Source organism: Dendrobates tinctorius, unplaced genomic scaffold (assembly GCF_039654945.1).
Source record: "Dendrobates tinctorius isolate UK_male_01 unplaced genomic scaffold, ASM3965494v1 ptg000032l, whole genome shotgun sequence".
Classification (NCBI taxonomy): domain Eukaryota; kingdom Metazoa; phylum Chordata; class Amphibia; order Anura; family Dendrobatidae; genus Dendrobates; species Dendrobates tinctorius.
The window spans coordinates 34,592,735-34,617,032 of NW_027361700.1; the positions used below are offsets into that span (position 1 = coordinate 34,592,735).

Here is a 24,298-nt window from a genome sequence, read left to right on the forward strand (position 1 = left end):
AATAAAAGTCGGCAGTGAGAGGAGGACAGGAAACACACCTACAGTGCTCATTTGAATGCCAAAAGCATCAATTCTTCTTACTTAAGCTGGTCAACCTTAATTAACTTCATAATACAAGTTACGCACTGAAAAATGGGGGTTATTTGGCTAAAGTTGTGGGGGGGTAGGGCTGGCTCCAGGTTTTCATGTGCCCTGGGCGAAAGAGCGCCCCTTTAACACATACCACAACTCATCATGCTCCGATACGGCAGAGAAATAGCGGTATAGTACAATGAAAAATACTTCACTTTTTACATCTCATGACGAGGCCCATCTATTTCTCGATACAGAATCATTGGTCCCATATAATGTTTGAAACAGTATATGATGCGCTCCACATAATGCTACAGTATATGTTGGTCCCCATGGATGAAGCTCCACTGTCTTATGGGCCCAAATAATGCTCCAAACATAATGGGCCCCATTTCTAATGCTCTAGTGTATAATGGGCCCTGTAAATGCTGCTCCAGTGTCTGATGTCCACCTTTGGAATGTTCCAGTGTATGGTGGGCCCCATCTATCATTCTCCAGAGTATAGTGCTCCTCAAAAATTGCTGTCCCAACATTGAAAACAATGAAATAAGTCTCCTCGCTAGGGAATCCCTGTACTAGTCTGGACTCCTCGTCGTCCCCATCTTCCATCTCACTGCACAGTATTTCAACCTTGCAAGTGCTGTGATCCTGAGCAAGCAGGGGGGGCCCACTCGTTGGCGACGGCACTGGCACAGGGCCCCTGATAGTACGGTGGTGTGTCTGATGGCGGGTGGGCCGAACCTGCACTTTCATCTGCAGCTTCCTCTTTGTCACCGTGTAAGATGGAACTGTATATGGGAAGGGTAACCTGAGTTTCATCAGGGTCAGATTCAGGCCGTGTAGTGTGCGAGGGGAATGTAGTGGTCTGGGTCAATGTACCAGCAGATTCATCGAGCAGTGGCTGGGCATCAGTGCACTTGTGTCGCCCCCAGGAGTACGGTCGAAACAGTTGCATTACCTTCCTCCTAGGGAGTGTGATGTCATGCTTGGGAGCAACAAAGGATCTCTCTAGCAGGTTAACTGATTGGGCGGCGTTATTCCCACGAGTCATGACCAACAGCGTTCATGAAGGCAAAGTGTTTGTTTTACGTGGGCAGTATGGTTGCAAAGCTGAACCTTAAAGGAATGTCCAGAAGGGCACCACCAGGAGTGGAGCCTACGGTTAAATTCGACTCCACCTGGGAAACCTCAACCATGCCAGCTACAGAACAGATGCACACATTGCAAGCTTAATTCCGTTAACGAACGAGACTCCGTCATGCCCCACGGTCCGAGTCCGGCTTACTAGAGGGACACGTGAGGCTCTGGCACATGAGATTGGCCAATAACTGGTGTGTCATGCCCTTACATGTCCGTGGCTGCATGTGCGCTACACTGAAAAGGCCAGCGTTTGTCGCTTACAGGTGCAGATAACCCGCTGAACAACGTTAGTGATGGGGATCACTGATTACAATTATTACCCGCGAACGATGATTTCCCAGTAAGTGCAGGTCAACCGCAGTTCCGGAATTAGGCCTAACCGTCATTCCTGAAAAAATGAAAAACTTACGTGTGCAAACCACAGGTGCTGTAGCTTGCTTAACAGCTCGCCAGCCGTTCTCACGCCCAGTATGGATTACACGTGATTGCACAAAGGTGAGAAAGGGTACCGTATCCCCGGATAACACGTATGGATAGCATACACATTCAAACGATATGTCTATACATCAGGAGGCAGGCTCAGACGGTGTTAGGCCCAGTATGGCTTGCACGTGATTGCACAAAGGTGAGAAAGGGTACCGTATCCCAGGATAACATGTATGGATAGCGTACACATTCAAAATATATGTCTATACATAAGGAGGCAGGCTCAGACGGTGTTAGGCCCAGTATGGCTTGCACGTGATTGCACAAAGGTGAGAAAGGGTACCGTATCCCCGGATAACATGTATGGATAGCGTACACATTCAAAAGATATGTCTATACATCAGGAGGCAGGCTCAGACGGTGTTAGGCCCAGTATGGCTTGCACGTGATTGCACAAAGGTGAGAAAGGGTACTGTATCCCCGGATAACATGTATGGATAGCGTACACATTCAAAATATATGTCTATACATCAGGAGGCAGGCTCAGACGGTGTCAGGCACAGTATGGTTTTGACGGCCCTGACTACACAGTGGAGGAGCAAGGAGAGGTAAAGATTGCAAATGCTGGGGCCCTGCCCAAGCAAGGGGGGCCCACTCGTGGGCGTCGGTACTGGCACTGGGCCCCTCATAGTACGGCGGTGTGTCTGATGGCGGGTGTGCATCACCACCGTCAGAGACACTTGATTGCACTATGAGGGACCCTGTGCCAGTGCCCGCGCCCAAGAGTCGGCCTACCCACCTGTCCAGGGCAACGGCACTCGCACGGTGTCATGCACTAGGTGGTGACCCCGGCCATGGGGGGGGGAGGCAGCACAGTTAGGGAGTTTTAGAAAGTGGCATATGTTGATGTTGGACATTCAGCTGATGCAAAAGGCAAAATAGGTGAAGTCCCAGAAAGAGGTGGACCAAAGCAAGCCATTTTTCTGTCACCCTATGTGTCATCAGGGGAAGGTGGGACAAAATCCTTGGAAACCCATGCATGGTTCATTTTAATGAAGGTTAGATCATCCACATTTTGGGTTGACAGACGGGTCCTTTTTACTGTCAGGATTGATCCAGCTGCACTGAAGACTCTTTCCGATAGCACACTTGCAGCTGGGCAAGCGAGCTCCTGTAAGGCATATTGTGCCAATTCAGGCCAGGTGTCCAGTTTAGCGGCCCAATAGTCAAAGGGGAATGACCTGTGTGGGAGAACATCGATATGGGAGGAAAAGTAGTTTGTAACCATAGTTGACAACTGCTGTCTCCTGTCACTTTCCATCGATGCAGTATTACCAGTTGTGTGAGCGGTACTTGAAAAATCAGTCCACAACATTGTCATGAAACCCCTGTCTCCAACTCCATTTCTGCTGTGTGCACCATGAATACCTCTGCCAAGCTGCCCCCGGCCCGTACGTCTCATGTGAGAACCATCACCGCTGCTGTGTGCTGGGAATGCCTCAAGCAACCGATTTACCAGAGTTGCTTGTTTATTAGCCAATATTAGGTCAAGGTTCTCCTGTGGCATGATGTTTTGTAATTTGCCTTTATAGCGTGGATCCAGGATGCTGGCCAACCAGTAGTTGTCATCGTTCATCATTTTGGCAATGCGGAGGTCCCTTTTTAGGATCCGCAAGGCATAATCTGACATGTGGGCCAATGTTCCGGGTGTCAATGATGCACTGCGAGTGCTGGTTGGAGGAGCACTTTCTGGCAAATCCACATCCCTCCAGTCACGCACAAACCCTGTACCAGACCTTGCCACGCCAACATTTTCACTTGCCCCACGAGATGCATCCTCCTCCCCTAAGTAATCATCCCCATCATCATCCTCCTCCTCCTCTTCTTCCTCCAACTCGTCCAGGAGAGGTCCCTGAGCAGACAATGGCTGAATGTCATCAAGGATTCCCTCCACCTCTTCCTCCTCGTCAACATTGGCTGCAGACGCCTGCTCCTTAAGGTGCGTCAAAGTTTGCATGAGCAGACGCATAAGTGGGATACTCATGCTTAGGATGGCGTTGTCTGCGCTTACCAGTCGTGTGCATTCCTCAAAACACTGAAGGACTTTACAGAGGTCTTTGGGCTTCGACCACTGCACACCTGTCAACTCCATGTCTGCTCTCAAAGTGCCTGGCAGTGTATCCTCCCACAAATGCATTATGGCCTGCCTCTGTTCGCACAGCCGCTCCACCATGTGCAGGGTGGAGTTCCACCTTGTTGCAATGTCGATAATGAGGCGGTGGTTGGGAAGGTGGAGCAATCGCTGCAGCTTCTGCATATGAATGGAGTGTACAGGCGACCGGCGGATGTGTGCGCACAGTCTTCGCACCTTATGGAGCAGGGCTGTTAACGCCGGATAATTTTTGAGGAAGCACTGCACCACCACGTTCAAGGTGTGAGCCAAGCAAGGTATGTGGCTGAGTTTTGAAAGGGCTATGGCTGCCACAAAATTACGGCCGATATCACTAACTACCTTGCCTGCCTCAAGATGTACACTGCCCAGCCATGACTCAGTTTGTCGCTTCAAGTACTCGGTCAGCACCTCGGCGGTGTGTCTGTCGCCCAAACACATCATCTGCAACACAGCCTGCTGACGCTTTCCACTAGCTGCTCGATAGGGGGACACCTCGTGTGCAACAGTGGCAGCTGCAGATGGAGTGCTCGTACGACTGCGCGTTGTGGACGAGCTTTCGCTTCTGGAGGAGGAGGAGGAGGGTGGAACGCCTACAGCCAACTGTTTCCTATACTGTGGGCTAGGCAGCACTGTCCCACCACCGCTGTCCCCTGTGGACCCTGCATCCACCACATTAACCCAGTGCGCAGTGATGGACACGTAACGGCCCTGGCCATGCCGACTGGACCATGCATCAGTTGTGAGGTGCACCTTTCCACTCACTGACTGCTTGAGTGCATGGACAATGCGGTCTTTCACATGATGGTGGAGGGCTGGGATGGCTTTGCGAGAGAAGAAGTGGCGACTGGGTAGGTCATAGCGTGGTACTGCATAGGCCATGAGTTCGCGGAAAGCTGCGCTTTCCACCAACCGATAGGGCATCATCTCAAACGAGATTAGTTTGGCAATGTGGGCGTTCAAACTCAGTGTACGCGGATGAGAGACTGAGTACTTTCTTGACCTACTCATAGTGTCTGGGAGGGTGAGCTGGACTTGAGAGCTGCATATGGTGGAAGTAGCGGTGGACAGGGCGGACTGAGAGAGGGTTGATGATGGTAATGGAGTTGGTGTTCTTTCTGATGGCCTAGATTCAGTATTTCGTTGATATAACAGTGGGATTCCCTGACTGCTGTGGCCTTGCAATGACACCTCAACATTTGCTGCTGTGCTAACCGGTGGGCTTACAGTGGGGGGAAACAATGTAGCGTTGCTGACTACCTTCTTTGTGATCAGTTGCACATGTGGCACTTGAGGTTTGGTGTTGTGTCCACGCTTGCAAGTGCATGCTGGTTAAATGTCTAAGCATGCAACTGGTATTCAAATTTTTCAGATTTTTCCCTCGGCTAAAGGTCTTTGCGTACTTCTTACAGATAACCTTGGCCTGATCATGAGGATTTTGTTCAAAAAAGTGCCACACTGCACTCTTCCTAGTTTAGCAGACATTTTGCGGCCTAGCACGCTGTGATGTTTTGACCCTCTGGACAAGCTGTCCAGCAACTCTTTTGATTTTTGGAACCTGTCTTTGGAGTGCTCCGGGCCTGCCAGATAACAGCTGTTGCGATGTCGATGTCTGCTGTGGATGCTCCTCATCTGAGCTATTGGAAGCAGCACCCTCTTCCCCCAATGGATGCCAATCTGGGTCAACAACTGGGTCATCCATCACCTCCTCTTCAATGTCATGTGCACCTTCCTCTGTGTCACCGTGTATGGTGGTATAGTGTGCGGGAAGGGGCACCTGAGTCTCATCAGGGTCAGAATCTGGCTCTGTACACTGCGAGGACAATGTAGTGCTCTGAGTGAATGTACCAGCAGAATCATCTATCAGCGGCTGTGCATCAGTGCACTCCATGTCAGATTCATCTTGGCCTGGGTAATTCACCATTTCACTTGATAATCCAGGCATGGTATGTGAAAACAGCTCCATGGAGTAATCAGTAGTATGGCCTGCGTCATCCTTCAATCTTGGTTGGGGTGAAGGACACAAGGAAAGGTGTGGTTCCTGAACATGTGCCTCCAATGACGACTCAGTGCTTTTACTTTTTACAACTTCAGAAGAGGAGGCGATAGAGCTGGAGGCTGAGTCAGCAATGTAAGACAAAACTTTTTCCTGATGCTCTGGCGTTAAAAGCGGTTTGCCAACTCCTAGAAAACTAAGCCTTCGAAGCCTTATGGAGCCAGACGATGACGCAGGCTCAACACCTCCTGCATTCAGTCCTATTTTGCTTTTGCCACTACCATCAGATCCACCACCAACACCATCATTACCAGCTGCCAACCCCCGCCCAATTCCACGGCCTCTTCCACTAGCCTTCCTCATTTTTGGTAGAAATGTAGACAAAATCCAACAAACTATATAGTAATGTAAAACAAGGTACAAGGTGTCTATAGGACAGGGGAGATTTAGATTTTCTGCAGACACTTGTGGACACTGGACACTTGGATTGTGTGAGGCCCACTGAATATCAGAGCGCTATGTCACAGGCTCGATGCAACAGGTGTGAAAAAAGTGACTACAGGATAAGGGAGATTTTGAATTTCTGCAGACACTTGTGGACACTGGACACTTGGATTGTGTGAGGCCCACTGAACATCAGAGCGCTATGTCACAGGCTCGATGCAACAGGTGTGAAAAAGTGACTACAGGATAAGGGAGATTTTGAATTTCTGCAGACACTTGTGGACACTGGACACTTGGATTGTGTGAGGCCCACTGAATAACAGAGCGCTATGTCACAGGCTCGATGCAACAGGTGTGAAAAAAGTGACTACAGGATAAGGGAGATTTTGAATTTCTGCAGACACTTGTGGACACTGGACACTTGGATTGTGTGAGGCCCACTGAATATCAGAGCGCTATGTCACAGGCTCGATGCAACAGGTGTGAAAAAAGTGACTACAGGATAAGGGAGATTTTGAATTTCTGCAGACACTTGTGGACACTGGACACTTGGATTGTGTGAGGCCCACTGAATATCAGAGCGCTATGTCACAGGCTCGATGGCACAGGTGTGAAAAAAGTGACTACAGGATAAGGGAGATTTTGAATTTCTGCAGACACTTGTGGACACTGGACACTTGGATTGTGTGAGGCCCACTGAATATCAGAGCGCTATGTCACAGGCTCGATGGCACAGGTGTGAAAAAAGTGACTACAGGATAAGGGAGATTTTGAATTTCTGCAGACACTTGTGGACACTGGACACTTGGATTGTGTGAGGCCCACTGAATATCAGAGCGCTATGTCACAGGCTCGATGCAGCAGGTGTGAAAAAAGTGACTACAGGATAAGGGAGATTTTGAATTTCTGCAGACACTTATGGACACTGGACACTTTTGGATTGTGTGAGGCCCACTGAAAATCAGAGAGCTATGTCAAAGGCTCGATGGCACAGGTGTGAAAAAAGTGACTACAGGATAAGGGAGATTTTGAATTTCTGCAGACACTTGTGGACACTGGACACTTTTGGATTGTGTGAGGCCCACTGAATATCAGAGCGCTATGTCACAGGCTCGATGGCACAGGTGTGAAAAAAGTGACTACAGGATAAGGGAGATTTTGAATTTCTGCAGACACTTGTGGACACTGGACACTTTTGGATTGTGTGAGGCCCACTGAATATCAGAGCGCTATGTCACAGGCTCGATGGCACAGGTGTGAAAAAAGTGACTACAGGATAAGGGAGATTTTGAATTTCTGCAGACACTTGTGGACACTGGACACTTTTGGATTGTGTGAGGCCCACTGAATATCAGAGCGCTATGTCACAGGCTCGATGCAACAGGTGTGAAAAAAGTGACTACAGGATAAGGGAGATTTTGAATTTCTGCAGACACTTGTGGACACTGGACACTTGGATTGTGTGAGGCCCACTGAATATCAGAGCGCTATGTCACAGGCTCGATGGCACAGGTGTGAAAAAAGTGACTACAGGATAAGGGAGATTTTGAATTTCTGCAGACACTTGTGGACACTGGACACTTGGATTGTGTGAGGCCCACTGAATATCAGAGCGCTATATCACAGACTCGATGGCACAGGTGTGAAAAAAGTGACTACAGGATAAGGGAGATTTTGAATTTCTGCAGACACTTGTGGACACTGGACACTTGGATTGTGTGAGGCCCACTGAATATCAGAGTGCTATGTCACAGGCTCAATGCAGCAGGTGTGAAAAAAGTGACTACAGGATAAGGGAGATTTTGAATTTCTGCAGACACTTGTGGACACTGGACACTTGGATTGTGTGAGGCCCACTGAATATCAGAGCGCTATGTCACAGGCTCGATGCAGCAGGTGTGAAAAAAGTGACAACAGGATAAGGGAGATTTTGAATTTCTGCAGACACTTGTGGACACTGGACACTTTTGGATTGTGTGAGGCCCACTGAAAATCAGAGCGCTATGTCACAGGCTCGATGGCACAGGTGTGAAAAAAGTGACTACAGGATAAGGGAGATTTTGAATTTCTGCAGACACTTGTGGACACTGGACACTTTTGGATTGTGTGAGGCCCACTGAATATCAGAGCGCTATGTCACAGGCTCGATGGCACAGGTGTGAAAAAAGTGACTACAGGATAAGGGAGATTTTGAATTTCTGAAGACACTTGTGGACACTGGACACTTTTGGATTGTGTGAGGCCCACTGAATATCAGAGCGCTATGTCACAGGCTCGATGGCACAGGTGTGAAAAAAGTGACTACAGGATAAGGGAGATTTTGAATTTCTGCAGACACTTGTGGACACTGGACACTTTTGGATTGTGTGAGGCCCACTGAATATCAGAGCGCTATGTCACAGGCTCGATGGCACAGGTGTGAAAAAAGTGAATTGTAGAATTGGGCAGAATAGGAATCTCCCTAGACTGTAGGTCTGTAAGAACGGAACAAGTCCTCCACTTATCATTCCACAGTGACACACAGATAGCTTCACTGTGGCTGTGATAACAGCCGTTACACGGTACTGTGTGAGGAGCGTACACCGCTGTATGGTGTGAATAAATGCACGCTCAGTACCTCAGCAGGACAAAAAAAAAAATTGGGATTGCTTTTAAAAAAGCAGTTTGCAGAGCAGTGGGGAAACAGCAATGCAGCTGTCAGGATGCCTTAGAAGGCAGCCTAACAACCAACACCGCTGATCCACCACAATATAGCCTCCCCTTGCACTGCACACACAGTGACTGGTGTGTTGCACAGGCAAAATCGCTAGCAGCAGAAGCAGTTTTTTTTTCTTCTTCCCTGCCTAACGCTCTCCCTACAGAATCAGCAACCTCTCCCTATGCTAAGATCAGCAGAAGTAAGATGGCGGTTGGCGTGCACGCCCTTTTATAACCCCTGTGACGCCCACCAAAGCAAGCCAATCACTTGCATGCCCTTCTGAAAGATGGTGGTGACCCCTGCCTATGTCATCACGTTGCCCACAGTGTCCGTGGATCCTGATTGGCTGAAAAAGAGTGCAAAACAAACTTTTGAAACGCGACTTTGGCGCGTAAGCGCCGACCTCGTGGCCGACCTCATCCTAGGGTCGGGTTTCGTTTCATGAAACCCGACTTTGCCAAAAGTCGGGGACTTTTGAAATTTTTTGACCCGTTTCGCTCAACTCTAGCAAAGACCACTAATAGACGCTGGCTACCATGGAGTGCAGACCGAGTGCACAGTTGCGTACAGGCCAAGCCACTACTTGGAGCTGATGCTAGTCCCTGACTCTGCCTCCTACCTGCACTCTCAGCCTAGGCACTAACTGGCAAGGCTGAACAACACATGTGTATCAAGGGTAGGGATTTCATAATGAGTCATTCACCAGAGACATTCATACGTGCATACAACACTCACTCCACGTCGTCTATACCAGCTAACAGCCGTGCGGCCATGGGATCTTTTTATAACTGCAGCCTTCCAGGATCTTGCCGATGGCCCAATCCGAGCTGTTTGAGGACCTGAGGATGTGACCTCCAACCACCAATGAGCGGTCGTCTCACAGGCATGTTCAGGTGAAGAAAAGCAGGACTTAGTCCCAGGGGCGTCTGCTCACTGCTGACTAATGCTGGATGCTTAAAGCTGAACCTGGGGCAGCAGCAGCAACCAAACACACAGCATTAGCCTGAGCAAGATGCTGGGACCGATGTCTCTGCTGAGCAGGAACATCTGTGGCTGAAGAAGAATGGGAGAACGCAGAGGACATGGCTTGAGATTCCCCTGTGCAGTGACGGGAACTTAACACTTACCAAATAAAATGCCTTGCCAATTGTAGAACCTCAGGGGTAGTTTATTTTTGTACCTGCACATGCCCCATGGGTTACAATGAGAAAACCAAACAGAAATTGCATATGCGCATAAGTGACCATCTTGGGGATAAAAGGCATGGCAGGGACACCCTATAGACATTTGGCACGTCATATGAACTTTAAACATGGAGGGATTGTAGTTGTATCTCCTTTCGTGAAATTGAGACTATACAACCACCCATCAGACATGGTGATTGGGACAGAAAAAAAATCCAGTGAGAAACATACTCGGTATTTTGGATGGAATTCCTTTGCCCAAAAGGACTGAATGAGCAGCTGAGCTTCTGAAGTTTCTTCTGACAGATATAGATAATATTTTGGTCACATAGGACCAGCCTTTTTCTTTCCAGTCCTTATGTGTGGCCATGTTTTTGAATAAATATGATCAATTTGGATGTTTTCATCTCATTTATATTTTCGTCTTTTGGGATGTTTTGTTTATAAATACTGTATAGGACATCTGTATCAATCTGACATAAGACCCAAATTGAGCATAATAATGTATTATTTGATATTTACTTTTGGCAATTGAATGTCTATGCCCTCTTTTTTTCTGAGATTTTCCATTGTGGGTATGTTATTATATTATTTTCTTAGGAAGATCATGGTGAGCCATTGTGGCCTTGCTACTCTCTGGTTTACGTACTTTCCCCTCCTTTGAGATATGTCTTGCACACTTTCGCAGTAGGATGGGGTTCCCCTCTAATTCTTGAAAAGTGTTCTGATGCTCTGAAATACTATGTCTATGTGTGAAACTCATGTGCACGCCACGTCCTCGATTGGCAGACATCATTTCCGGTGCATATCATTTTGGAATGCAGGATGCGTTCCACGCGTCATTGTAGGCGATTCATACCTCGTTTTGAAACTGGAAGTGACGCGGATAACCTCTATAAGATGGGAAAACCTATAGGTGAATGACATACACAGTATCCGTGTGGCCTGCTGGAGGGATATTTCTACCTCCCACGAGTCTCATGAGGAGCGCTGGAAATAAAGGGCGGAAACGCGTCAGGACAAAGGACACAGACCCTTATGTCATCATGATTTAGTATAAGTATATATTTTTGGAACTGACTTTATGTGATTCTCATATGGATAGGTACTCTGCTATATGCTCCTGACTATGGGGCATGGTGAGATGAGTTTACTATTTGAATCAGCAGAAAAACAGTGTATATACGTATCTGCATGCTTATTGTCTCAATGACGATTAGTTTACTATTATGAGGTGATGTGTTATGAGAAATATCTTGTTGCTTGGGTTATAAGTTAGTGTTGTTGCTTGGGTTATAAGTTAGTGTACCAATTTATGCTAATAAATCTGCATACCTTGAAGAAAGTTCAAGTATAAGGCTATGTGCACAAGTGTGGAATTGCCGAGTAAATTTCCGCAGCAATTCCGCAACTCCCTGCCACGGGAAATTCACGTGAAATCCGCATGCGGAATTCCCATGAAAAACTAGCATTTCGCAAGCGTAATTAGCTTGCAGAATGATAGCAGTTTCCAAGTGATCTGTAGCATTGCTTGGAAAACTGATTGACAGGTTGGTCACACTCGTCAAACATAGTGTTTGACTAGTGTGACCAACTTTTTACTATTGAGGCTGCCTATGCGGCATCAGTAGTAAAAGATACGATGTAAAAAATAATAAAAAGCATAAAAAATATTGTTATTCTCACCTTCTGATGGTCCTCGATCTGCTCTGCGATGCTCCCGGCATCTTCCGGTCCCAGTAATGCTTTGTGCGAAGGACCTGAGATGACGTCACGCTTACGAGAGCACGACGTCATCGCGGTCATTTGCGCAAAGCATTACTGGGACCGGAAGATGCCGGGAGCGTGGTGAGAGACGGGAAGGACATCGGGGGCCATCGGAATGTGAGAATAACAATATTTTTTATTGTAATTCTATTTTTTACAGGATTATGGTACCCAGGGTCTGGAGGAGAGTCTCCCCTCCTCCAGACCTTGAGTACCATCCACACATGAAGTGCTCACTTCACGCATGGTGGGCACAGCTACATTCGTAAAATGAGCATTTCAATACAGTCCTATGGGTGTGGAATCCCCGCGATTTCGCAAGAAGGATGAGCATGCTGCGGATTTTTCTGCTATGCGATTCTGCAGCGGAAAAATCTGCAGCATTAGCACAGCATTGCAGAATACCATAGGATTGCATGGGATGCTTTTTTTTGGATTTTCACGGCGATATCACACGTAAAAAAACGCCGCGAAAACGCAAAAAAAAAAGCTACGTGTGCACACAGTCTAATGGTACACCCCTACATTTTGAGGATATGATATTTTCCCCAGTTGATATGTGCATGTCTTTCCTCTTTATATATACACACATGTTTATGCTATCTAATCAAGATCTTTTCATTGCTCTTAATATAGTGTAGATTTAACCGGACATTTAGGGACACAATTGTTGAGCAGGGGCACCTTATCACTAAAATTAGGGTGCCAACCTCCGCAGTCAAGTAGGGTGACTAACAGGGATTATTAGGGATTCAATAGCCCCTCACACACCCTATTTTCATATTCCTGTACCTTATGTTTTCACCTGAATATTTTTCACAGATCACATCTCACACATAATCTATTTTCAGAGTGTATTCTGTTCTTTTTGAGAGTATTTAATAATATTAATAAAAGGTTTCTTTAGGAGTCTATATTCTTACGATTTCTATGACCATTGCAACCAACTGTCAGAGACATTTTGAAATCACTGATGCAACCGATGTGGTCACAGGCTAAGATATGGCCGCACGTTAAAGTTTAGCTCAACAATCACACCTATGACTGTTCTACAGACCATATGGCTATTTTAAAAGGGACAATGAAGATCAAGTTTTAGACTGAAATACTAATTCTATATGTGGTTGTACTAGAGGTATGAGAATCTGGCCTAAAGTTGGGTAGAAAATGTACCCCACCCAATATGACTGCAAGATCTAATCAACGTATCTCATATAGAAATGTTTTAACCCCATTTGAACATAATTTTGCAGTTTGTCAATGTGTAATCAATATACCTTTATTCTAGGAATCTAAATACATTAACACTAAACAGCAGAACAAAAATAATAAGCATTAACTACTAAGGATACATTTAAAAACCTGAAATATTAAACTAAAAGCAATTTTTTAAGACATGTACAAATCTTTGCTACATGATAGTCCTTTTTCTAGTAAAAAGAATGATTGTCCTTATATTTTGTTTCTAATAAAATATCACAAAAGATTGACCTTTTCTAAATGTATCTGTGTCCCAAAAAAAATAACACATACACATAACACATAATTAACAAATGTAAGAAAGAAACAGATTGATTTGATTTTTAATGACTATTTCTGGTGGATGGACATGATATGATCCATAGGCTGTGGTCATGTCCCAAGCATCAATTACACCTATGTTAAGTCCCTTGAAGATGTCCTTCACCAAGAGATATTGAATGTATCCATGAAAATCACTAAATCGTTCAACATCGTTATTTAATTCCCTGATGTTTCCTGTCTTTACGATGACTTTTGTATCCGGGCTTCTTACAAATAAATTTTCAATTGCTTTACGAATATTAAGAGCTCTCCTGATGAACAGGCCAAGAGGAAAAGGTCGGAAATGGTGTCCTACAGAAATGACGATTATTGTGTTAGCACCTCCACCAATTTTGTCTATTTCATTAGCGATATAGGCATGGTCCTTCACTGAAAAGAAGTTCTGAGTAACGAAGGGGTGTCCATGCTTCTTCCACTGCATGTAAATTTGATTGGTCATATCGAATTCTAAATATGTCTTATGCCAACTAATTCCATGATTATTAAACAACTTAAGTGCTGAAAACGAGAGAAAAAAAATGAATTGCTTTTAACGTCAAAATAGTTCATTAAAGTAATTTGCTTAAATTGTTATTAACATAATAACATAATTAACTAAAATATTACATATAAAATGTTATAAAACAGAAATCAAATGAATTACAATTCCAAAACTAATTTTATTACATAGTCATGTTCATATAATATAATTTATATAGAGAATGTCTATCTAGTTGTGTCAATTTCAATTTAATTGGACTTACTTAACTTACAGAGTTGGGATCATACCTATATTATCTGATCCCAAGATAGGCAATTACTTGTTAATCTCTGGGGGTTTTACCAGGAGAGTAAGGATCGCAGTTGTAGAGGGTGCGATCGCGACCAGGTCCATGCTGGAAGGGGCTCAGCTATTTAAAGCTGGGTGTTCATTCAGGGATAGACCTCCTGCTGATATGTATCGCCGGGTCTCTGCATTGCAATACACGCTGCCTACGAATCAGAGGCCAGCAGCTGACATTGGAAGGTAGCACATGGCAGTGACATCAAACGTTGCCCACAGCAGGCACGCCAATGTTATCTGTTGTCCTCTATGCCAGCTACAGACGAGGACGCCGTGTGACATGAGAGCCAGGAATGGGAGTAGAATGTGTTTTTTATGCATTAGAGAACAGTGGAAGAACGAGGACATACAGTGGGAAAAATAAGCGTTTGATATACGGCCAATTTTGCAAGTTTTCTGACCTACAAAGAATGGAGAGATCTGTAATTTTTATTGTAGGTGCACTTCAATTGTTAAAGACAGAATCTAAAAAAGTAAAAAAAACAGAAAATCACGGTCTATGATTTTTACATAATTAATCTGCATTATATTGCATGAAATGAGTATTTGATCACCTACCAACCAGCAAAAATTCTGGCTCTCGCAGACATGTTAGTTTTTCTTAAAGAAGTACTCCTACTCTGCATTCAATACCTGTATTAATTGCACCTATTTAAACTTGATACCTGTATAAAAGACACCTGTCCAAACACTCAATCATACTCCAACCTCTCCACCATAGAAATATAGAATATTAGAGTTAGAAAGGAACTCAAGGGTCATTGTGTCTAACCCCCTACTCTATGCAGGATTCACTAAACCATCTCTGACACATGTCTGTCCATCCTCTGAAAACTTCCATTGAAGGACAATTCACCTCTTGATGCAGCAAATGAGAATAAGGCCGGGGTCACACTAACCGACGCAAAATAAGGTCCGTAGTTTACATGCGTAATACGGATGAATGACCCCTAAATAGTGCTCCGTATGTCATCCATAAGCAAGGTGTGGTCGCGTATTTTGCGCATGTCAGCATCCGTATGTAATCCGTATGGCGATATTTTCTCGCAGGCTTGCAAAATGGACATTTAACGGTTTTGAGGCCTGCTAACTATTTAAATCATTAGCCTGCACCCTATTTATCGTCTCAGGAAAAGGTGGCTGCCTCCATTCTGTCCATTTGTGACCTTGCCTTGACTAGGTGTGTTGCTGTTGTATGTGCAACATGGCAGACAGTCTGAGTTTCAATACAACTGAGCAGGTTCTCTTCAACTGGCTTTTGTTACGCCGTTTTGGTCAACCATACCCAGTGATAGTGGATCCGCGGAGGAGGAGACGCAGGTGGGTCCATCCACTTTTGAGGCAACGACTCACAAGAGGTCATTTTCACAGCCTCTATTCTTGTCTGCGGGAGCATCCGAAAAAATTCTACCAATACTGTCGCATGAGCATTGCAACATTTGATCTACTCTTGGAGACAGTGCGCTCTGGGATAACCTTTCAGGAGACAAGGATGCACAAAGCTATATCTGCAGAGGAGCGACTTTTACTCACATTACGATATGTACTACACAACCACATTCTCTATGTTCATGATGTGTTGCCCAAAGTATGTATTTTTTGCTGCTTGGACTAAGTTTAATGCCCTCATCTTATTCCAGATATATTTAAACTTACAGACCAGAATGTTATGTGTAATAAGTACTGAATATCACTTAGTCATTAGTCATTGTGCGACCAAATATATGTGTGTTAGTAGATCTGAATTATTAACAAGTTTGGTATGTATGTACCTGGTTTTTAGTTAATTTGATAGCAAACATATCCGGGTGTGTAAGCCGCCGAACTCTGGCTCCCAATTCTACAATTATAAACAATACTTTTCTGTTGTATTGTTGGCTCTTGCCGACCCTCAATACAAGTTTATAATTGTTGACATTGGGGCCTATGGAAGGACGGAGACTATAGAGTCTTCAATACTTCCATTATGGGTTGGTGGCTACGCACCAACCAGTTGCATCTACCACCACCACACCAGCTACCAGGCTCCACTCAAGAATCAGTCCCTTATGTCCTTGTGGCAGATGAGGCATTTCAGTTAACGCGCAATGTCATGAGGCCATATCCCCGGCGCAACCTGGACCACCGACGCAGAATTTTTAAATTGCGCCTATCACGTGCTCGGCGACTGGTAGAGTGTTCCTTTGACATTCTTTGTGCCAAATGGCGGGTACTCCAGTCTGCCATTCAGCTGAGTGAGCAAAATGTTAATGAAGTTGTTAAAGCCTGTGTGGTTCTTCATAACTTCACCAGGATACATGATTGTTCCTCCTCTGTTTGGTGTTGTGCGTGGGTCGGACAATGTGCGTAGGGCAAGACCACCTATCAACCCTCAAAGTAGACCGCTCACTGGGCTCAAAGTGCGTGATATTTTCACAAATTACTTTATGTCACCTGAGGGGGAATCTTCTTGGCAAGAGCATGCTGTGTTTAGGTTATAATTTTTTGGTTTATGTCTGTCTAAATATATATATTTAAACACCTTATGATTCTATGACTGTTTAATTGCATTGGTAAGCGTATGTTAGTATGCTGTCACTGTTTTTTTGAATTGAGACAGAGTCGTAAAATGTAGTTGACAAATGTTTACTTTTGCCTTTTTTTTTTTTTTTGAAGCAAAACATATTATTGCCATATTGCCATATGAGAAATGTGGCAATGGGCCAAATTGGCCTTTGTGCAGATGTGAAAATTGGGTACAATTAACATTTTCGGACATATAAAACAAACAAAATACCATTAGGCAATAACAAAATAGCAAAATTATAAATTTTGGTACGTCAGGGGAGGAGAAGGCGGAAGACCAGCCTGTGTTTGCTGCTGGCTGTTTTGCCAAACTTGGCCATCGCCCTGTGTGGGGGCATACTGTTGCCCATGATGTGGGTAGTGTACTGCCTCCTGGGATTGTGCTTGGTACTGGCCAGAGTGATACTGGAGAGGGGCCTCTTGTTGGGTCTGGTAGGCCCGTGTCTCATACCCACCAATATAGCCATGTCGTCCCCAACCAGGTTGGGACCAGCCTCCAACACTGGATGGGAACAAGTGGCCATATTGGTGAGGTTGACTAGAGCCAGACATATGTGGCTGCTGTTGGAAAGGTTGGGTAGGGGGAGGAAGGGGGTGAGGTGTAGGCCCATGTATTTGAGGATCCTCAGAGCCTGCTTGAGCAAGCATGTGTGTGGGGTGTCTAAGGCACATTAGATTTCTGGGTGAAAGCTGCCACCTCTCCAGATATTCAAATAACTCATATGGGGTATTGGGGTGTGTGCTTGCATCAAGCAGGATCTGAAAACATCCTCGAATACGGAGACTCACCTCACGGGAAAGGGCATGAAGATAAAGGGCCAGTCTGCGTGAGTATGCCTCCACGCCATCATCGTTATTGACTCTAGCCAGATAGTTCAGTACCCAATGTCCACATTGGTACGGGTATCTTGGGCAGGGATATGGCGCCTTCTTCTTCCTCACCGGGATGGTCCAGCAGGCTGTGGGGAGCCCCGGATCTGGCCATTTGGGCTGCTGCTCATGTTGCCCTGCTCCTCCTGTATGGCTGATGGTGCAGCTGCAGACGGTCCTGCTTGTGGATGTGGTCCTGGTGGTGGGGTTTGTGGCGCAGGCACTGGGTTTTCCTGAGAGGAATTTTCACCCATGCTTCTTGGAGGGGGAGAAGATGGGCCAGCCACCTCATCCCCTACAGACCCAGGATCTATGATGGGCTCGGTATCTGAGCCAGTTCCTCTCTCCGTAAGGTTGGACTGAGTTCTGTTATGAAATAGAACAGAGCCAAAAATAAATCAATTGTTTTGGCCCAGGTAAAGTATCTGTGTAATGTGGTGTGAGGTATCTACTTACGGTCTCAGATCCAGAATAGGAGCGAGGAAGGAGAGGCGGTCATAATAGATGTATTTTCTCTTTATGTGGCCTGCATCACCACTCCTGGACCGCTGCTGACGTTCCCTCCTGTATTGGTCGCGAATGCTGCACCAGCGTCTCATCACATCTTCCACTGCAATGTGACAGGAAATATTTTCAATTTCACATATTTGATAGGTCAAATTTGCTACCAGTAGCCTAGGCATGTGACATTCTGGGGTGTGCTTTCTACCCAGGGTGGCATATATAATTGGGGCATCCAGGCCAGATACACAGGGGCACAATAGTTCATGTATCAAGTAACTACACTTAATAACTTGGTTGGCTAGGAGGATGAGGAGCTTGTGGGCTGGGCCAAATTATGGCAGTGCAAAACCATAGGTCACATCAAAATCTACCCGCCTCATGAGGCAAAAAGTACAAGCACAGGAAGGGGGGGGCTGATTCTAAATGCATTTTTTAAAGTGAGGTAATTTTAAACAGTTTTTGGGTTGTACTTACTCAGTTGCTGCTGCTCCTCACGTGGCCGATCACCAAAATCGTGGAACATCTGGCGACATATGCGCCTCCATGACGCCTCCTTTCTTGCCCGGTTGGCATAATCGGCTTCACGTTGGTCCCAGATTTCTGGCAGCTTCTGCACTAAGACAATCAGCATCTCCACACTGAGAAAATATGGCGCCATGACGCTGCAGGACTCCATTGAGGTTTAGTTCCTGGATGACTGGAGCGCTTTTTGAGCTCATTTGCATGTCTAAGCTTCCTGATGATGGATTGGCCCATTTCCTGTCACCTGCCAAAAGACCTGTGTATTTCTCGCAAGTCACACGTGTGGTCCGTGTGTAATCCATTTTTTTTGCGCGCCCATAGACTTGCATTGGCGTGCTACGGGCGTAGTATGCTGACAATCGCAGCATGCTGCGATTGGCACGGACCGTAGAATACGGGCAAGAATTATACGGCTGTTGGGAGCTGCCCCATAGAGAATCATTTCTCCGTGTGTAATGCGTGCTTTTAACGCCTCTCACTCGTCCGTATTCCTCTCTAGTGTGACCCCGGCCTAATGATGATCCTGCTACACTTTGACATCTCTTCAGATATTTGTAGATGGCTATTAAGGCCGGGGTCACACTAGAGAGGAATACGGACGAGTGAGAGGCGTTAAAAGCACGTATTACACACGGACAAATGGGTGCGCAAAAAAAATGGATTACACACGGACCACACGTGTGACTTGCGAGAAATACACATGCTGATTGTCTTAGTGCAGAAGCTGCCAGAAATCTGGGACCAACGTGAAGCCGATTATGCCAACCGGGCAAGAAAGGAGGCGTCATGGAGGCGCATATGTCGCCAGATGTTTCACGATTTTGGTGATCGGCCACGTGAGGAGCAGCAGCAACTGAGTAAGTACAACCCAAAAACTGTTTAAAATTACCTCACTTCAAAAAATGCATTTAGAATCAGCCCCCCCCTTCCTGTGCTTGTACTTTTTGCCTCATGAGGCGGGTAGATTTTGATGTGACCCATGGTTTTACACTGCCATAATTTGGCCCAGCCCACAAGCTCCTCATCCTCCTAGCCAACCAAGTTATTAAGTGTAGTTACTTGATACATGAACTATTGTGCCCCTGTGTATCTGGCCTGGATGCCCCAATTATATATGCCACCTTGGGTAGAAAGCACACTCCAGAATGCCACATGCCTAGGCTACTGGTAGCAAATTTGACCTATCAAATATGTGAAATTGAGAACATTTCCTGTCACATTGCAGTGGAAGATGTGATGAGACGCTGGTGCAGCATCCGCGACCAATACAGGCGGGAACGTCAGCAGCAGTCCAGGAGTGGTGATGCAGGCCACATAAAGAGGAAATACATCTATTATCACCGCCTCTCCTTCCTCGCTCCTATTCTGGATCTGAGACCGTAAGTAGATACCTCACACCACATTACACAGATACTTTACCTGGGCCAAAACAATTGATTTATTTTTGGCTATGTTCTATTTCATAACAGAATTCAGTCCAACCTTACAGAGAGAGGTGGCTGGCCCATCTTCTTCCCCTCCAAGAAGCATGGGTGAAGATTCCTCTCAGGAAAACACAGTGCCTGCGCCACCAACTCCACCACCAGGACCACATGCACAAGCAGGACCGTCTGCTGCTGCACCATCACCCATACAGGAGGATAAGGGCAACATGAGCAGCAGCCCAACTGGCCAGATCCGGGGCTCCCCACAGCCTGCTGGACCATCCCGGGGAGGAAGAAGAAGGTGCCATATCCCTGCCCAAGATACCCGTACCAATCGGGACACAGAGGTACTGAACTATCTGGCTAGAGTCAATAATGATAATGGCGAGGAGGCATACTCAGGCAGCCTTGCCCTTTATCTTCATGCCCTTTCCCGAGAGGTGAGTCTCCGTATTCGAGGATGTTTTCAGATCCTGCTTGATGCAAGCACACACCCCAATACTCCATATGAGTTATTTGAATATCTGGAGAGGTGGCAGCTTTCACCCAGAAAAGAAATCTAATGCGCCTTAGACACCCCACACACATGCTTGCTCAAGCAGGCTCTGAGGATCCTCAAATACGTGGGCCTACACCTCACCCACTTCCTCCCCCTACCCAACCTTTCCAACAGCAGCCACATATGTCTGGCTCTAGCCAACCTCACCAATATGGCCACTTGTTCCCACCCAGTGTTGGAGGCTGGTCCCAACCTGGTTGGGGACGACATGGCTATATTGGTGGGTATGAGACACGGGCCTACCAGACCCAACAAGAGGCCCCTCTCCAGTATCACTCTGGCCAGTACCAAGCACAATCCCAGGAGGCAGTGCACTGCCCACATCATGGGCAACAGTATGCCCCCACACAGGGCGATGGCCAAGTTGGGCAAAGTAGCCAGCAGCAAGCACAGGCTGGTCTTCTGCCTTCTCCTCCCCCGATGTACCAAAATTTATAATATTGCCATTTTGTTATTGCCTAATGGTATTTTGTTTGATTTATACAGTTGTGGCCAAAATTATTGACACCCCTGCAATTTTGTCAGATAATACTCAGATTCTTCCTGAAAGTGATTGCAAACATAAATTCTTTGGTATTATTATCTTCATTTAATTTGTCTTAAATGAAAAAACACAAAAGAGAATGAAGCAAAAAGCAAAACATTGATCATTTCACACAAAACTCCAAAAATGGGCCAGACAAAAGTATTGGCACCCTCAGCCTAATACTTGGTTGCACAACCTTTAGCCAAAATAACTGCGTCCAACCACTTCCGTTATCCATCAATGAGTTTCCTACAATGCTCTGCTGGAATTTTAGACCATTCTTCTTTGGCAAACTGCTCCAGGTCCCTGATATTTGAAGGGTGCCTTCTCCAAACTGCCATTTTTAGATCTCTCCACAGGTGTTTTATGGGATTCAGGTCTGGACTCATTGCCGGCCACCTTAGAAGTCTCCAGTGCTTTCTCTCAAACCATTTTCTAGTGCTTTTTGAAATGTGTTTTGGGTCATTGTCCTGCTGGAAGACCCATGACCTCTGAGGGAGACCCAGCTTTCTCACACTGGGCCCTACATTATGCTGAAAAATTTGTTGGTAGTCTTCAGACTTCACAATGCCATGCACACGGTCAAGCAGTCCAGTGCCAGAGGCAGCAAAGCAACCCCAAAACATCAGGGAACCTCCGCTATGTTTGACTGTAGGGCTGTGATTTTTTCTTTGAATGCCTCTTTTTTTCTCCTGTAAAGTCTACGTTGATGCCTTTGCCCAAAAAGCTCTACTTTTGTCTCATCTGACCAGAGAACATTCTTCCAAAACGTTTTAGGCTTTTTCAGGTAAGTTTTGGCAAACTCCAGTCTCACTTTTTTATGTCTCGGGGTAAGAAGTGGGGTCTTCCTGGGTCTCCTACCATACAGTCCCTTTTTCATTCAGACGCCGACGGATAGTACGGGTTGACACTGTTGTACCCTTGGACTGCAGGGCAGCTTGAACTTGTTTGGAAGTTAGTCGAGGTTCTTTATCCAACATCCGCACAATCTTGCGTTGAAATCTCTTGTCAATTTTTCTTTTCCGTCCACATCTAGGGAGGTTAGCCACAGTGCCATGGGCTTTAAACTTCTTGATGACACTGTGCACGGTAGACACAGGAACATTCAGGTCTTTGGAGATGGACTTGTAGCCTTGAGATTGCTCATGCTTCCTTACAATTTGGTTTCTCAAGTTCTCAGACAGTTCTTTGGTCTTCTTTCTTTTCTCCATGCTCAATGTGGTACACACAAGGACACAGGACAGAGGTTGAGTCAACTTTAATCCATGTCAACTGGCTGCAAGTGTGATTTAGTTATTGCCAACACCTATTAGGTGCCACAGGTAAGTTACAGGTGCTGTTAATTACACAAATTAGAGAAACATCACATGATTTTTCGAACAGTGCCAATACTTTTGTCCACCCTCTTTTTTATGTTTGGTGTGGAATTATATCAAATTTGGCTTTAGGACACTTCTTTTTGTGTTTTTTTCATTTAAGACAAATTAAATGAAGATAATAATACCAAAGAATTTGTGTTTGCAATCATTTTCAGGAAGAAACTGAGTACTAGGAGGTAGCGACCATGGTATTTTAGAATTTTGGATAACTAGAGGAGGAAGACCTGTGAAGACTCAGACGTCAAGGTTAGATTTCAGAGAGGCAGATTTTAAGGGATTCAGAAAGAGAATTGGAGGGATCCAATGGCTGGATATCCTTAAAGACAAAAACGTCCAGGAAGGATGGGAAATCTTGAAAAATGAAATTCTCAAAGCACAATTGTTAACAATTCCGAAAAGAGGGAAGAATAGGAAGCATTTAAGGAAGCCAGGATGGATGAACACAGAACTTAAGCACATGCTAAAAAGGAAGAAAAAAATGTTTATAAAATGGAAAGAGGGAGGCATATCGAAATAAGAATATAATGCTGTCTGCAGAACCTGCAGGGCACAAATCAGATTATGTAAAGCTGACAATGAATTGAGGCTTGCAAGAGATGTCAAGAGCAATAATAAAGGATTTTGGGGATATGTCAAAAGTAAAAGAAAAGTCAAAGATGCTATAGGATTTTTACAGGATGAAAATGAAGAAATGGTAAGACAGGATGTTGAGAAGGCCGAACTTTTAAATTCCTATTTTACATCTGTTTTCTCTCAGAAAGGAAATGTAACATCAACTGTTCTTCACTCTCCTATTAAGGGAATAGAAGAATCCAGGATATCTATAAACAGAAAGATAGTGAGGAAACACTTAGCTAACCTAAATGAATTCAAGTCTCCAGGTCCAGATGAATTACACCCCAGAGTACTGAAGGAGATAGCAGAAGAAATTTTTGAACCCCTCTCCATAATCTTTGAAAATTCTTGGAGAACAGGAGAAGTCCCAGAAGACTGGAGAAGAGCAAATGTTGTTCCTATCTTCAAAAAGGGGAAGAAGGTGGACCCAGGCAACTGTAGGCCGGTGAGTCTGACTTCTATACCAGGAAAGATCTTTGAACAAATAATTAAACAACATGTATGTCAGTACTTGGATAACAATGAAGTGATTAAACAGAGTCAGCATGGGTTTGCAACTAATAAGTCATGTCAGACTAGCTTAATTTCCTTCTATGATGGAATTAAAGATTGGGTGGATCAAGGAAATGCTGTAGATATCGTATATCTTGACTTCAGCAAAGCATTTGACAAAGTATCTCATACAATCCTTATTGAAAAAATGACTAAGTATGGAATGGACAAGGCAACTGTTAGGTGGATTCATAACTGGCTTAGTGATCGGACCCAAAAGAGTGGTCGTAAATGGCTGCACATCCAGTTGGAAGAATGTCTCAAGTGGGGTACCACAGGGCTCTGTCCTGGACCCTGTATTGTTCAACATCTTTATCAACGATTTAGATGAAGGAATTGAGGGCAAACTGATTAAATTTGCTGATGACACAAAGCTAGGAGGGATAGCTAATACTAGAGAAGAGAGAGAGAGGATTCAAAAAGATATAAATAAACTGGAGAAGTGGACAGCAACTAACAGAATGGTTTTTAACAGGGA

General features: G+C 45.3%; 1 protein-coding gene across 6 annotated transcripts in view; it reads right to left on the reverse strand.

Annotated features, from left to right (window-relative positions):
• Nucleotides 1-13,083: 13,083 nt before the first annotated feature.
• LOC141086571 (NXPE family member 2-like) overlaps nucleotides 13,084-24,298 on the reverse strand; it is a 724,795-nt gene continuing 713,580 nt past the window's right edge. For all 6 annotated transcript variants that reach the window (XM_073572721.1, XM_073572724.1, XM_073572718.1 and 3 more), the window contains one exon: nucleotides 13,084-13,979. In XM_073572721.1, the coding sequence (XP_073428822.1) occupies nucleotides 13,444-13,979 (536 nt within the window). In that variant the 3' untranslated portion in view covers nucleotides 13,084-13,443. The remainder of the gene's footprint in view (nucleotides 13,980-24,298) is intronic.